The sequence below is a fragment of the Podarcis melisellensis genome, assembly GCF_964234715.1.
Source record: "Podarcis melisellensis genome assembly, chromosome: 7".
Taxonomy (NCBI): Eukaryota; Metazoa; Chordata; class Lepidosauria; order Squamata; family Lacertidae; genus Podarcis; species Podarcis melisellensis.
Genome location: NC_138539.1, coordinates 15263825 through 15280495, shown reverse-complemented (window position 1 = coordinate 15280495; position 16671 = coordinate 15263825). Strand labels below are relative to the sequence as shown.

The 16671-nt window shown below is 43.1% G+C and overlaps 1 protein-coding gene across 1 annotated transcript in view; it reads right to left on the bottom strand.

The window, feature by feature from the left end:
• Positions 1 to 4814: 4814 nt before the first annotated feature.
• Positions 4815 to 16671, bottom strand: part of MRPL13 (mitochondrial ribosomal protein L13) — a 37149-nt gene continuing 25292 nt past the window's right edge. Inside the window, exon 7 of the mRNA XM_081919061.1 lies at positions 4815 to 5083. Within this exon, the coding sequence (XP_081775187.1) occupies positions 5059 to 5083 (25 nt within the window). The 3' untranslated portion in view covers positions 4815 to 5058. The remainder of the gene's footprint in view (positions 5084 to 16671) is intronic.

Here is a 16671-nt window from a genome sequence, read left to right as displayed (position 1 = left end):
GTCTGTGTTTCCCAAACTAAGATGCTGCAAGAGGGCCTGAGATGTGCCGTAAAAGTAAACTACCATGTTGGGCAGCCAGCACTCTATGGCTGTCAGAAGCATTGTAGTTAGGGGCGGGGAGAGTGAGGAGAACCTATTTGGTTACTGATCTGCCTCCTCTTTTTTTAATATTAATTTTTATTAATTTTTCAATGTATCATTTTCAACAATAATTAAACATACTTTCATATCTTATACCCTATATCCATCAATCACATCTGAAAAATTTCCAATCTATCCACTTAATATACATTTCTTACTTCCACTATTACATTTAAATGTCATAACTAATATCTCTATTCTTTCTGTACTTTGCAATGTTTCATATATTTTTCCTTACAAAACTTCTTGTAGTCCTACTAGCGTAATTTGTTGATTACAGTTGCTCTTCAAATAGTTCATATATTTCTTCCAATCTTCTGTGAATCTCTGGTCCCACAGGTTTCGAATCCTTCCTGTCATTTTGTCCAATTCTGCATAGTCCATTAATTTTGTCTGCCATTCTTCTTTTGTTGGGATTTCTTCTTGATTCCATTTCTGGGCTCTTGCCGTGATCTGCCTCTAGACCAACATACATGCATCATCAAGTGGGAGTAAGGAGGTACCAAGATGCCATAGCAACAGCTTGCACGGCATCTCATAAGCACAGGGAGAGCTGCCCTAGAAACGTCACCATTGGCCCAAATTAGGGTCCACCCTTCAGTAAGGACTATGGCAAATGGAACAGGAGGGTGCTAGCAGGGACTAGTTAAGTGCACTATCCCACAGTTGCCAGGAGTCCTCCCCATTGCTCTGGAAACTGATTAGGCAAATTAAGCAGATATATTGGTTGGGTCCCAGCTAAGGTTGGTTTAGCCGATTCCTGTGTTGCAGGAGGTTGGATTGCATGACCCTCTGGGTCCCTTCCAACGCTACAGTTCTACGATGATATGAAACAAAGTGAAACTCAGTTAATCTGGATCAAATATGAATAGAGAAAGGGAATTAAGTGTGGCTTCGGTTTCAGTTTCGGAGGGAAAAACACTGCACCAGATGGCAAAGTCTGGAAAACAACGCACTAGAGGTTGTAATAAATCAGTGCTGCCTGTTACTGAAGACATCTTACAGTTTGTAGGCTAAAGATCAATTTTGTACCCAAAACGAAATGGAATCCTTGTATAGTGGCTTGAATTGGTATGCACACACACCTGGCCAAAGATGCACTGCGCCCAAATTGCCTCAGTAGACACACATATTGGTCCACATTATGTTCCTTGATGCTGATTTTTGTTGCTCCGGTAAGGTTCCTAAAATTACATACTCTGTAATATCCTGTCCAAGATTTTGACAGTATGTTTTAACCCAACCCCCCACAAAATCATGACCTAATATTGCAGCTGGTGGGTGTTTTTTTGCAGTGATTAAGATTTACCTTAGATGAATATCTGGACTATTAGCTAAGCATACAGTATTAACAAGCAATCTGAAAGCAGTGTAAATTGCAGTTCATGACTGATTGGCTGTAGACAGCATCCAAAGATATGCTAGGACCTGTTGGAACTGTTCCCAAAATTAAATGTGAGAGGGAATGGCTCCTAGTATTTCATATGCTGTGCAGGATTACGCACAGTGCAAGGCCAATTTGCTAAATGGCCTGCAATGTAAATATTTGCATAAACAGTTATGCAGGATTGACAATAGGAGAGGGCCAGAACTTTCTCTGAAAAACTTCCTCACTGAGTATGGCTCACTATCCAACAGCAAGCAGAGGGAGAACTCAGAAAGACAAAGAAAGTAAAATAAGATACTGTATAGGATTATGCCCAAACCTTGCTGTGATACTCTGCACATTCAGATATCCACATTCAGATATGCCAATTTCCTTTCATTCTTGTGCTTTGCTGTTTGGCGTCCGTCATTTTCAGGCAGAGACCATGCAGGGAGGGAGGGAGGGAGGGAGGGAGGGAGGGAGGGAGGGAGGGAGGTTGGACAAAGCAGAGATTAGAAATATTCCCACAGGTACCAATGGGAATCGTGGATTTGTTACGCAAATGCTTGCCTAATGATTTCCAGGGAATGTGTTGCATTCTGTGAGCAGGACCTATTTATTTGTTGTTGTTGTTTAGTTGTTTAGTCGTGTCCAACTCTTTATGACCCCATGGACCAGAGCACGCCAGGCACTCCTGTCTTCCACTGCCTCCCGCAGTTTGGTCAAACTCATGCTGGTAGCTTCGAAAACACTGTCCAACCATCTCGTCCTCTGTCGTCCCCTTCTCCTTGTGCCCTCCATCTTTCCCAACATCAGGGTCTTTTCCAGGGAGTCTTCTCTTCTCATGAGGTGGCCAAAGTATTGGAGCCTCAGCTTCAGGATCTGTCCTTCCAGTGAGCACTCAGGGCTGATTTCCTTAAGAATGGATAGGTTTGATCTTCTTGCAGCCCATGGGACTCTCAAGAGTCTCCTCCAGCACCATAACTCAAAAGCATCAATTCTTCGGCGATCAGCTTTCTTTATGGTCCAGCTCTCACTTCCATACATCACTACTGAGAAAACCATGGCTTTAACTATATGTACCTTTGTTGGCAAGGTGATGTCTCTGCTTTTTAAGACGCTGTCTAGGTTTGCCATCGCCTTTCTCCCAAGGAGCAGGCGTCTTTTAATTTTGTGACTGCTGTAACTATCTGCAGTGATCATGGAGCCCAAGAAAGTAAAATCTCTCACTGTCTCCATTTCTTCCCCTTCTGTTTGCCAGGAGGTGATGGGCCCAGTGGCCATGATCTTCGTTTTTTTGATGTTGAGCTTCAGACCATATTTTGCGCTCTCTTCTTTCACCCTCATTAAAAGGTTCTTTAATTCCTCCTCACTATCTGTGGAAAGTAACACATTCCTCTGTTTGACCAGGCTTGGATCAAAGATTTCCAAGAAGCGATAGAGCAGAGTTAAGTGGACAACTGAGTAGACTTGGGAAAATGCTCAGAGAGAAACTGACCGTAGTTCACCAGGAGGGCAGCATGCCCAAGTCACAGCTTTTGCGTGAGAATGATCATAATGAACAGTGGGCTATAATTTTTAATGACGGCTGTGCTATGCAGGCTGTATGAAGTTCACACCGCATATTACTCTCACACGTTTTTTTCCCCTTGACCAAAATTTATCACTCGTAACTTGGCTTCTTTAACTCCAGCCAACAGTGTTAAGACCTAAGTGCATGTCATAAAACAGGAACAACTGCCAAAACATTTGTTATGGCCACTGGGATTGACTTTTTGTAGCATCAGAAGAGGTAAATCATACCTGTAGTCTTGATAACTATATTCGATTTGTTCAAATTATTGGACAAATCACAGGGAAACTGTGTTGCACCCAGGAAAGGAGAAAACCTCATGCCCTCTGAAAACAGTTCAGTAAGAATGCCCATTTTGCAGATTTTAGAACATTTTTATTTATCATTTTATACATGTGCCAAAAGAAGCAAGAGGCAGATGTGTAGCTTCAAGATTTCTTCCAAAACCCAGTCACTTTTTAATCTTAGGAGAGTTGCCGATTTTGCCAGATGTTCTAAAAAGTCAGAGCAACTCTGAAGCATTTAACACAGGAGGAACAACTAAGAGGGCCTAACTCAAACACCTAGATCTTGTCCTCTCAAAAGATTCCTGCCGAACAAGAAGTTCAGATTCAGTCTAGGTGTGCTCATTCCATATGCTGCCAAGACACACCTTGTGTTCCATGGCTGGAATTTTGCTGTCAAGAGTCTCCTGGAACTGTTCCAATATGCTGGAGGAGAGGTCCGACAGTAGACCTCATTTCACCGCTGCAAAACTCTCCCCATAAGCAGAGTGGCATTTCAAGGCTTTTCAGCCCAGCAGACCTCAGGAACAGAGCTACACCCCGAGTTAACTACACTGGCGTTAATCCAGAGCTATGCACCTAACAGCAGTGTGCTGAGTGTTTCTATCTACTTGTCACTACACTTTTGTCTTTCAGTGGATGGCGAAAACCATTCTCTCTTGTTGGGCATCAGAATGCTGCTGTGTTCCTTCTCTAGTTTCCTTGCTTCTATGTACCGTATTTTTCACTCCATAAGACAATTTTCCTCTTAAAAAGGGGGATTGTGTGTGCGTCTTATGGAGAGAATGGCGCTGCGCAGAGATGGGGAGATTTTATTTTTTTTCTCCTCTAAAACTAGGTGCGTCTTATGGTTGGGTGCATTTTATAGAGCGAAAAATATGGTAACTGGTTACTGTATTGTGGTGTACGGAGCTGGATTGCTGTGGTTTTTATTTTTGTTTGTACTTTAATTGCATGCATTTTTACTGTTTCTGCCTTAATTGCCTGCATGCATGCTGCTCTAGGGGCCTATGGAGAAAGCGCAGCAAACAAAACAAATTCCAACTACAGCTAGCTACCCAATAAATGGTTGGTGATGTTAACTTGTACACTGGTAATCTACTTTATATGTGAGACAAGGGACCCTGAATCCAAGTTTAACCTCACTCTCCTTTTCGGCAGAAGGAAGCACGGCACTGTCTCTAATGACAGCCCTAGCTGTCTATCAATCCTGTTCTGCATGCCCAGTTCCCGCTCCAGTAAGGGGATGCGTGTACAAAAGTCTTTGCTAGAGCAGGATGCCTAAACTTAAGCGTGAGATCATTGGCTAACTGCAGGCTTCAGCAGGAATACGACAATCTAACAGCCAGCACACTTGCTCAAATGTTTTACGTATTATACAGTTACGCGTGCCACAAAACAAGTTCACCCAAAGGCCAGTACACTGTATAAAAAGAAGTAGATACTGCAGTTAATTTCAGAAAAGTATTTTTTATTGTCAGCCCCGTTCCCCCGTCCACGGAAGAAAAAGGGAATTACCAAGCATAAACAAATGAAGTAATACTGCCCTAAACCTGAAAAAAAAATCAAGTTTGCTTTAGAGGAGACAATTAAAGCTTTATGCAATTAACTAAACTGTGAAATGCTGGATGGCTTTTATCTTCTAGAAGACGAAGCATGTAGGCTCCTGTTCCCATTCTTTCACACTCTTCCTGCTATGCTGGTCGAAAATCTTTAGGTCTGCAAATTAAAAAAAAAAAAGCAGGGATGAATAGATGTGCTAGGACAGCTTGTCAAATAAAACAAAGAAGAAGAAATAAAAAGATCATAAACTATTATTACGGCGGTAATATTACTCTTATTACAGGTTGGGAACCTGTGGTCATTCCTCGCCCTTATTGGTAGCTAAAATAACAGAGCATCAGTCTGTGCTATGGAAAAAATATATGTGAAAAAATGTACCAAAGAACAAGCAGAAAAATTAGGAGGTGGTCATTTATGGAGTTTCTTCTAACTTATTTCTGCTCATCTAAAGGCAACTAACAAAGTGAACTGTGTAGTCCTGGTCCCATCCCACTCAAAACCAAACACACATACACTCTCTCCCTGCAGCTAAAGATGCTTTGGGACACAATAACCTGAAATGAAATACAGCGGACCCTCTGGATACAAATTTAATTCGTTCCAGGGGTCCGTGCAGACCCCGAAAAATCTGCATCCAGAGGAGCCGCTTCTGTGCATGCGTAAGCGGCGAAACCCGGAAAAATAATTTTGAGTCTGCTGCTTTCATAACCCGAAGTTTACGTTACTCGAGAGGTATACTGTATTCAACTTGCGTTTTTCTCAGAACAGACCAACTGAGAAGAATGAGTATGACTCAAGTTAGGTCCATTAATTTCAAGAAACCTACTCGTGAGCAAAACTTAGTTGACCACCACTCATGGGAAATAAACAAGCCATTAGCAGAGATAAATGAGATAACTGCAACATACAGACCGAGAACTGCATAATATGTTGGATATGAAAACTGGAAAGCACCATCAGATCATCTCGTTTCGCAAATACAACAAGGGAGGGAGCCTCCCAATTCCCATGACCCAGGAGAGCTCTGGGTTCTGCTGAGCAGATGGGAAATGCAGAAATTGGCAATCACATTGCTCAGCTGATAAAAATGAAACAAGGCTGCATGCATCAAATCAGTATACCACACAAGCTCTCCAATGATCTGGAGGCCAGACCCTGCTATTTAACCCCCCCCCCCCCCGTGCAAATATGGCAGTTATTAAAAAGTGTTTATAATAGTTAGACATAGACTATGATGTAGATGCTCACCCGGTGCTGCTACATCGACACATATTTAATTAAGTTCTTTACCCTTCTCCCCAGTGATGCATGGGAATCCACTGGTCAACATTATTGAGTTGCTTCACTCCCTCCCTCCCTTCCCATTCTCTGCTTCTGCTCTTGTAGTGGAGTCATGAGCTGGCAGCTGTAAAAGACAAGTGCTAATTGGAACATTACTATGCTGTTTTGTTACGTGGGGCTGGGAACAGGCTAGGCTATTCTGCAGCATTTCAGAGTCAACACCAGCTATCTGAACAGTGACTTGAGAAGCAGCTGCTGCTCTAAATACAGTGGTACCTCAGGTTACAGATGCTTCAGGTTACAGATGCTTCAGGTTACAGACTCCACTAACCCAGAAATAGCACCTTGGGTTAAGAACTTTGCTTCAGGATGAGAAGAGAAATTGCGCGGCAGCAGCAGGAGGCCCCATTAGTGGTGCTTCAGGTTAAGAACAGTTTCAGGTTAAGAACGCCCTCCAGAATGAATGAAGTTCTTAACCCGAGGTACCACTGTACCACTTTCCCCCCATTACCAAAGGAGCGCGTTAGAAACTGAGATATGAAAGCTAGGAGCTAAATGGCACCTTAAACCTAGGTTATGTGTGCCACAAAGCCGATTCCCCTCGCAGGGAGTTGATGTTGCGGGCAGATCATAAGCCCAACATGTGCATCACAGGGAGTTCCTGGCTGCATCATTTCATATCGGCCAGTCCGATCGGCTGAGGGGGGCATGGCTTAGCTCATTTAAACGAGCCGCAGCCAGGCTCTCACCCTCTTTTACCTTGCTCCCGTTAGGAATCAGGGGGCGTGTCCTCTGTCCAAAGCCCAGACGGTGGCCAGGGCCATAGCAGCACACGGAAACGCCATTTACCTTCCTGCTGGAGCGGTACCTATTTATCTACTTGCACTTTGACGTGCTTTTGAACTGCTAGGTTGGCAGGACTGCTAGTTTAACCCACAGTTTATTAAATGGAAATGCTGCATCTCACAGGCAAATGACTAGGAATGTTTTCATCACTCCTGCAAATTTTCCTTGCTGCTTTTTAAGCATGCTCGATATTCACGGAATATAATTAATCTGTATGTGTATATATATATATATATATATATATATATATATATATATATATATATATTTGCTTTCGTAGATTTTCACGGGTACAGGAATGCAGGTTTTGGTGTCCTCGGGTGTCTTCCCGTGTAGAAGTTGGGGTGTCTAGGCGACGTTTCGACGAGGTCTCACTCGTCATCTTCAGGCTGGTGCTTTCGGCTTCTTGTTACTGGAACAGAGCAGGATCTCAGTGTTTGAGTTCCTATAAATACTGTTGAGGGGGTGTGGTGTATAGCCTCCAATGTTCTGGGCAGAGAGGAAGTTCCCAGGCTAGTGTGCCTTTTCTTCTTTTGTTCCTTAATTACTTGAGGGATATCTTGAGTGATTTCTTGAGTGATATCCTGAGTACCACTTAGGTGGGTCATTAGGTGTGGATTGGTTGCTAAAGTCTTTGTGTCTTGACCTCTTGAACTTTGTGAAGAGTTTTTCTGAGAAGATGGCTGTACTGCACTTAGTTGTGCTCTGGCTTGGCTTCGTGTATAGGGGCGAGCTGTGGTCTTGTGGCCTGTGTCAGCCAGATCTGTGTAGGGATTGCAGGGGGGTGCAGCATCCGGAGGTGCCACCATGGTTTGGCTACTGGATGGTGTCTGTAATTTATCTGTGGAGAGGGTCTGGGTTTGGGTCTGGTGTGGTTGATTGGTGATGGCGTTCTGTGTGCCTCTGGATCTGGTGTCAGTTTTTGTGGGGAGGGCTAATTTCCAGATGTCTGGCAAGCGGGATGTGTCGTCACGCTTGTTCATGTTGTGAGGGTGTTTCTATAGACCCTCTCCACAGATAAATTACAGACACCATCAAGAGGTCAAGACACAAAGACTTTAGCAACCAATCCACACCTAATGACCCACCTAAGTGGTACTCAGGATATCACTCAAGAAATCACTCAAGATATCCCTCAAGTAATTAAGGAACAAAAGAAGAAAAGGCACACTAGCCTGGGAACTTCCTCTCTGCCCAGAACATTGGAGGCTATACACCACACCCCCTCAACAGTATTTATAGGAACTCAAACACTGAGATCCTGCTCTGTTCCAGTAACAAGAAGCCGAAAGCACCAGCCTGAAGATGACGAGTGAGACCTCGTCGAAACGTCGCCTAGACACCCCAACTTTTACACGGGAAGACACCCGAGGACACCAAAACCTGCATTCCTGTACCCGTGAAAATCTACGAAAGCAAATATATATATATATATATACACACACACACACACCCGAGGACACCAAAACCTGCATTCCTGTACCCGTGAAAATCTACGAAAGCACACACACACATATATATACAGTGGTGCCTCGCAAGACGAAATTAATCCGTTCCGTGAGGCTCTTCGTATAGCGGTTTTTTCGTCTTGCGAAGCAAGCCCATTGACAGCTTAGCGGATTAGCTGTTAAGCGGCTTATCAGCGGAACAGCGGCTTAGGAAAAGGGAGAAAAAAGCGAAAAAAAACCACGGGGGGATGCAACCCCATAGGGGAATTCGTTTTACGAAGCGCCTCCAAAACGGAAAACCCTTTCGTCTAGCGGGTTTTTCGTCTTGCGAGGCGTTCGTCTTGCGGGGCACCACTGTATATAGAGCCATTCAAGCATGTGGAATTTGGCAGAACTGCAGGAGTCTAAAGTTTGACAGCAGGCGACAGAATAGAGGGAAGGGTCAGGCAATGGTGGCAGGAACTGTGTGAACTCAGTTCTTAGGCTTTAAAAAAATTTGCAGATGGGTTTAAAGAAAAAGATCACAAGCATCCACTTCCAACTTAACAGAAGTGAGCGGAACTTCTGGATGAGCTGCAGAGAAAGAGTTAATGTGCCCCAAAATTTAAGGCGACCAATCCCTTTCTCTGAAACCCTGTTAGGTTTTCAAAAGCTACTGGTACTTTTTTGTCCTTTCCAAAGAGTTTTAGGCACAAATGCAGCCCAGGCCCAAAGAAGACTGCTTGTGGCAGCAGAGGTCTCCATGTTTTTTCGGCAGAAATATAGATTTACGAAACAAAACATCTCCAATCCCAAGAAAGCCCTTAAGAGCGTTAATCGATATCCCTATGAGCGATGGCCGTATGAAACCTGGGGCATTCCTCTTTCACTCTCTGAGTTTCCCTTAACAAAACATAAAAATTCTTCTGCACTTGGAACAAATCAGCACAGTGTAATCGAAGAAAGTACATGACCTTGGACAACTGGAAGCTGTGGGTTAGAAATCTGGGCAAATGGGAGGGGGAAAACTGGTTTAGAGAATTTATGAATAAATGGATGCCTTATAGGGCCTGTGAAAGCCTCTGTCTTCATCAGAGGATAAAAAGTGGGTTGCGATGAGGGCCAGTCTGTTTTACCAGTTCCTCACCACCCTACTGTGCCCATAACTGAAAGCTATAACTGAAAGAACCACCTGATGTGATCGCAATTAATTTAACTCATCGAGCATTAATAACTTGCAGCTTTGAAAAAGTAGCCCAATGGACTGATCTAGAGACCTGTGTCAGGTACTGCTTCTGCTATGGATTTCTTCTGCATAAAAGATATTGCATTACATCCTTCATTAAATTATCTTCCCACTGATATATAATTGTATGGTATCACTCCAAAAGAAAGTGGTGCTATGAGCCATCAAACCTCAGAAATGCACTTTTTCCTAAAGGTTCCCACAATTTTGGCCACCAGTGTAGCTTAAAAATGATCTCAGGGCCAAGAAAGAACATTCTCCAAAACCATGAACATAGGGTAGATAATACTGGCTTAGATGAAGCAATAGACTGACTCGATTTAAGGCAGTTTTGTATGTTCGACAGCCACTATTTTAAAGGGAAAAACACTTCCCAAACTAAACACTGTCTTCCCGTCCTGTGTACGATGCTATTTAACACCCCCAGAGCCTTGTTAAAACGTATTTTCAGTGGGTACAAAAAATACGTGCACTAGAAAATTTGCTGACGAAACTGCTGAAATAAGTGAAAGCAAACCGTGGTAGTTTTTAGCCCAATCTCAATAGAGTCACTGTGGAGTTTGCTCCTTAGCAAAACTGCAGGCATCGCATTCCAGTTAAGGTGACCCTATTTTTGCCTAGCAATGCTCTGCAGACCAAAAGCTGGGGTTTGGCTGAAGCTGTATGGTGGGAGTAGCAGCCTATTTTATTTTTAACAGCATAGTAAACATAATTAACAAGACTCTGCGGTCTCTAATGACAAGGCGTATCCCCACATTATTTCCATGCAAATAAGCACAAGGGCGGATAAAAACTGGAACTGTGTTGTATAAAGGCAGGAAGAACGCCCAAGAGAGAAAGGATGCATCTCTGTGTTCCTATGCAAAGCTAGTTTTAAAGAATGCCAAAAAAAAAATCGCATTAACTATCATAGGAGTTGAGAAGGAGGGTGAAACCCTCTTCTCCATCCCAATTATGAAAATACAAGAGCGGAGGAAATCAAGGCATAGGTCTTTATCCAAATGGCATGGTGCATCCAACACAGAGAGATAAGCCAACATTTCACTTGGATAAATGGGAGTTATTCCTTCTTTCTGGATTATAGTGACACAGAAGGTGTCCAGATTTCAAAAAGCACAGTGGTACCTCTGGTTATGAACTTAATTCATTCCAGAGGTCCGTTCTTAACCTGAAACCGTTCTTAACCTGAGGTACCACTTTAGCTAATGGGGCCTCCCACTGCCGCACGATTCTGATCCTGAAGTAAAGTTCTTAACCCGAGGTACTTCTGGGTGAGCAGAGTCTGTAACCTGAAGCGTTTGTAACATGAGGCACCCCTGTAATGGAATCTTTAAAAATGTTTCTCAGATTATTTTCATTCAAAACTCCATTACATCACAACATCAAGGAACATATTCAACGTTATGTCAAAATTAGCAAAACCAATTTCCCCTTCACTTCTAACACGTACTTGGAAGACTATCACAGCTTTCTTAGCTGTCTTTAAGTCTATGAAACATTACCCCACAAATACAGAAATACCAAGATTTGTCAGCAGAAGTTGCTTACTAAGCCAGCAATATGCACCTGGCATGACGACTTTGAAGCCTTCAAAATGGCATTTTTTCTATTTGCCTGCAGGTCCTTGTCAAGTGAGAAAAATGACTCCCATCCGTGTAGTGAGTGGCAGGTATTCATCACCTCCTTGCCGTGGACAAACCTGACTTTTCTGACAGGGCTTAAGTTTTTCTGAAGCACTGCATGAGGTCAGTGCCTTGCAGCTAATCTATTAGCGGTGTACACCAACAAATCTGACACGAAGAGATTAAGTAACAGGACAAACGCGAAGTTGAAAAGGGCACTAATGAGTCTGAACTCCGGTTTGGGTGAATGGCTGGGAGAACTTTTCCAGACATGGAATCGAGAGAGACACTCAGAAAGTCTCTGCAGAGTTGTGCAGCCGTTTCACCCACAGGGCTGCTCCTACTTCCATTCATGCGGATTTCTTGCAGAAATAACTCCCAAGTGTTTTACAATCCATGGCTGGCTCCTGAGGGCAATGCCAGTCTTGACAAACAAACAATAACAATGCACTCTCTCTACAAATTCTGCACTGAAATTAGTGGTTGGACAATTTCTGCAGAAAAAGCTGCTGAAGTCTGAAGACTGGGTGGTTAAAGAATACTAGGCGTTTGAGCTACATATGAATCCTGCCCAGTTCTAGTACAGCAGGAGGACAGCCAAAACTGGAAGGGAGAGGAGACGCAAGAGGGAAGGGAGCCAAAGAATGGTGCACAGAGTGTGCAACCTGAAAGAGATCCCTCTCATCTGTGCTATCCAGAATTGGCCTCCAGTCATTTACGGACTCATAGTTAAAACCGTGTTTATGGAAGACAATCTTACTCAGCAACGAGTGATTGAAGAAGACGACGAAGAGGAAGAGGAGGAGGAAGAGGAAGAAGAAAGCCAAGAAAGTGGGGGAGGCTAAGCAGCGTGCAAAAATATAGCTTTTTGAAAGGAACAGAAAGAGACAAAAATCCGCATGATTCAAAATGGCCAACCAACTCTAAAATGTCTAGTACAGTCATACCTCATGCTACGTTTGCTTCATGTTATGTTTTTTCAGGTTGCGTTCCGCAGCGACCCGGAAGTACCGGAAAGGGTTACTTCCAGGTTTCGTCGCTCACGCATGGCAGACGCAGGCGCACAAAATGATGTCACGTGCATGCGCAGAAGCGGCGAATCACAACCCGCGCATGCACAGACGCGCCACTGCGGGTTGCGTTCTATTCATGTTGCGAACAGGCCTCCGGAACGGATCCTGTTCGCAACCAGAGGTACCACTGTATGCATCTTTGAGCTTCTGGTCTTATTAGAGCGAAAAGGGACCTGAAGAATCAAGATCTTTGTGCTGTTGCTGGTTTATGTTTTTCTGCACATAGAATTGAGTATGGAATGGATGGAACACGCAGCCTGCTCCCCAAATGCCCCCTTCAAAGCTGCACTGGCCCTGGCGGTCCCAGATGACAAGGAGAAAAGAAATTCCATCTCCTTCAAGAACTTGAGATTGAATCAGGCCATTTGCTTTGCTTTAGACCAGTCTTTGTTCCAGCTGCAGTCGAGAAATTAAAAACCATCAAGGAGAAATCCATGCTCACAAGAATGTGGAATTATTATTAGTTGATGACAGCAATGCTGCCCTGTAATAAAGTGTCACTACTTCTCTTTCAGGCTTGCTTAACAAAATATGTTTTCAACAGGCTCTTTAATGTTCTATTTTATCTGTATATATAAATAGAGGGGGGCGGGAATGTAAATACCAATTTATTTCAGTCAATGTAATCATTCACGTACCACACTAAGCCAAACCATAAAGGTAAAGGTAAAGGGACCCCTGACCATTAGGTCCAGTCTTGGCCGACTCTGGGGTTGCAGCGCTCATCTCGCTTTATTGACTGAGGGAGCTGGCGTACAGCTTCCAGGTCATGTGGCCAGCATGACTAAGCCACTTCTGGCAAACCAGAGCAGTGCACGGAAACGCCGTTTACCTTCCCGCCAGAGTGGTACCTGTTTATCTACTTGCACTTTGACGTGCTTTCGACCTGCTAGGTTGGCAGGAGCAGGGACTGAGCAATGGGAGCTCACCCCGTCGCGGGGATTCGAACTGCCGACCTTCCGATCAGCAAGTCCTAGGCTCTGTGGTTTAACCCACAGCCGCACCCATGTCCCACCTCCCTTTAGGAGTCAGAGCCAAAATGGCAGTACTGTTCTACAGTCACAGGCCAGATTAGAACCAGACTGCAACAGGTCCTGTGTATATTGAGTCCCATCAGGGGAAAAGGCAGGGTTGCCATTAATTTGATTCTGAATTGATTTTAGAATGAATTGGTTTTAGAATGTATTTCAATTAATTGATTGTGATGTTATGTAAACTGTGTTATTTTTACTGTTGTTAGCCACTCTGAGCCTGGCTTCGGCTGGGGAGGGCGGGATATAAATAATTTATTACTATTATTGTTATTGTTATTATTATTATTATTGATGCATATATTGTGATAACAATATTAAGAGAGCAAAGTTTTCAAGAATATACTGGTGGGGAATGGGAAATCAATGCATTGCTTATTTTTTACCAAGCAATATTCCTGCTTCAGTTCCTTCTGTATCTGTTTAATCACAAGAGAATGTAAATATTTTACTATTTTGATGCGCCTCTCATGGTTCACTAGGTAGTGCTTATGCACTTCATCTGACAGGAACAAAGACATCCTTGCAAACTGGAATTTTAACCTGGGGGTAAGGTTAGAGAGAAAGGCAGTTGAAGACTTAAAGAGGGGTGCATTACAGGGATAAATAAATCATGGGATTAAGTTTAAACAGCCAAAAAGGCTTATATGTGGATTTGCTGACCTTTCGGATTCTTAAAATTTTATTTTGAGCCTTCATATTAGAGCAACACTCTTGGCATCTAGCCACTGGGCAAATTTGAGAGCTCCAAGGGAATGAGAGTCCCTCTTTAGAAGTACCTGATTACCTGTGCAGTGCTTCCCCGGGGGAAAAGCGAACGTTGGTACTTAACCGTGATAAGTTCCTTCTCTATACGGACAACTGGGTTGTTTCTGCCCATCTCACCACTGGCAGGAATTTTTTAAAAAACAAAACTTTGAGGATACTTCAGGGCAGGGTGGGTTTGATTTAAATCAAATCGATTTAAATCATGATTTAAATCACTAGTCAGTAAGACTTGATTTAAATCACTAGTCAGTAAGACTCAATTCAAATCTTCTTCTTTTTTACAGAAAGACTCATTTTTGCTGGTATAATCTTAATATTTACAACCAGATGAAGGTTTCATTTTTGGAATATTAAATTATCAGAGTAGTTTTTACAGTTATATCAAAAATTACTGATTTGGTTGTATCATTAGAAATACGTAAGACAGGTAATTATGAAATTATTGCGAGGTTTTGTAAGGTTTTCTGCTGTACATTATTGGACAGAGAAAAACAATCATTTCCTTAATAACAATTTAAGCAATTTATTGAACTAAAGCAATGACATTATAGCATATGTATCCATGATTGTTAACTGATGTGCTTAAGCTTTTTTAAAAAACAAACAAACAAAAACAAAATCAAAACTTAGACTGAGTTTTAGCACACATGAAAAACCTAAAGCAAATCCTGATTTCCTGATGAATAGCCTTTGGACTATAATGTAACTTAAATAGAAAACTATCTTTAGAAAGATTTTTCCTCCAAAAGCATTTTATTTTAAAAATCATTTAAATAAAAAAAATATGATTTTAAAAAAATGATTTTATTTTATTTTTTAAAAAATCATTGATTTTTATCCACCCTGCTTCAGGGGAGAGACAAGTCCCTCGTCCCAGCTCAACTCATGCTTAAGCAAGTAACTGCAATAGCGACTAAGGAATAGGAGGGGAACACAGCGATTTCAAAGAAACTGTTATGTACTGAGTTGAATAGGATCCAAAAGGCAGCAGTCTGATTGGCCCTAGAACAATAGGATTCAGAATGCAGCAGTCTGATTGGTCCTAGAACAATAGGATTCAGAATGCAGCAGTCTGATTGGTCCTAGAACAATAGGATTCAGAATGCAGCAGTCTGATTGGTCCTAGAACAATAGGATTCAGAATGCAGCAGTCTGATTGGTCCTAGAATAGGATTCAGAATGCAGCAGTCTGATTGGTCCACAGACATTCTGGGGAACCTTCATTCCTCCTCACCACTATGAGCTGAATAAAGAGCATGAAATCCACTCTCGACTCCGAGTATATTTCAGGAACATGCCCCCCTGATCACTGCATGAAAGGAAAGGTTCCTAGTGGACCCTTTAACTAGCACAGGAGAAAGGGAAAATGGAAATAAGCCTCATAATGGGCTGAGAAGGCCAGAAAAGCTGGGATGGAAAGATAGGAGGCCCCTGGACCTTGGGGCAAAAGTCTCATACCCCACTGGGCAACCCTCCGAGATTCAGTGTCCAATAGTCTGATAGGTCTGTAGCAAGCAGGGTGGGGAGACTGTGGAGGCCATGGGGAGGTTCAAAGTCTGTCCTAGACAGGCAATCCACTCGCCCAACTTTCCAGCCCAACTTCCTGAAGTGCTGGAGCTGCAGTTTGCCTGAAACCTCCTCGGCTTGGGCTGCTGTTAAATTCAAGGGAATTCCGCAGGCGGCCTGGGATCCCAGATTCCACTGAGGAACAAATAATAATAATTATTATTATTTATTTATACTCTGCCGATCTGGCTGGGTTTCCCCAGCCACTCTGGGTGGCTTCCAACACAATATTAAAATACAGTAATGTATCGAACATTAAAAGCTTCCCTAAACATGGCTGCCTTCAGATGTCTTCTAAAAGTTTGGTAGTTATTTTCCTCATTGACATCTGGTGGGAGGGCGTTCCACAGGGCAGGTGCCACTACCGAGGAATCCAGAGGAAGCGAGGAAGCTCCATCTCTCAGAAAAGAAAGTCTCCTCCTTTCTGCTGGGTTTCCCCTCTGACCCTTTCCAAGGCTTTCCTCCCAAGTCCGGAGGCCTTCCAAGGGCTGTAGGCCCGAAGGGAGCTGAAAAAGTGGTTCCAAGAAACGAAGACAAAGGAAGAACAAAGGAAAGAAAAATCCCTTCCAATATGGCTCTCCCGCCTTCTTCTTTTGCCCAGAGCACGCAAGAGACCTCATACCAGCGGTGAATGCAGGAAATGGAACAGGGGCATACTTCTTGCCTGAAGTATCCCTCAAATATATATATTTTAAGACTTCCTGCCGGTGGTGAGATGGGCGGAGACAAGCCCACATCATGGATCCCAATTTTCCCCCAAGGGAGAAATAGCCTCTGTTCAGGTTTAGGCTGCTTGCAGCAAAGTACTTCGTTATTTTCTATCCCCCTAGAGTGCTTGGTTTTTGCAAAACTCCACTGCAAAATTTAGTTATGATTCAGGTATG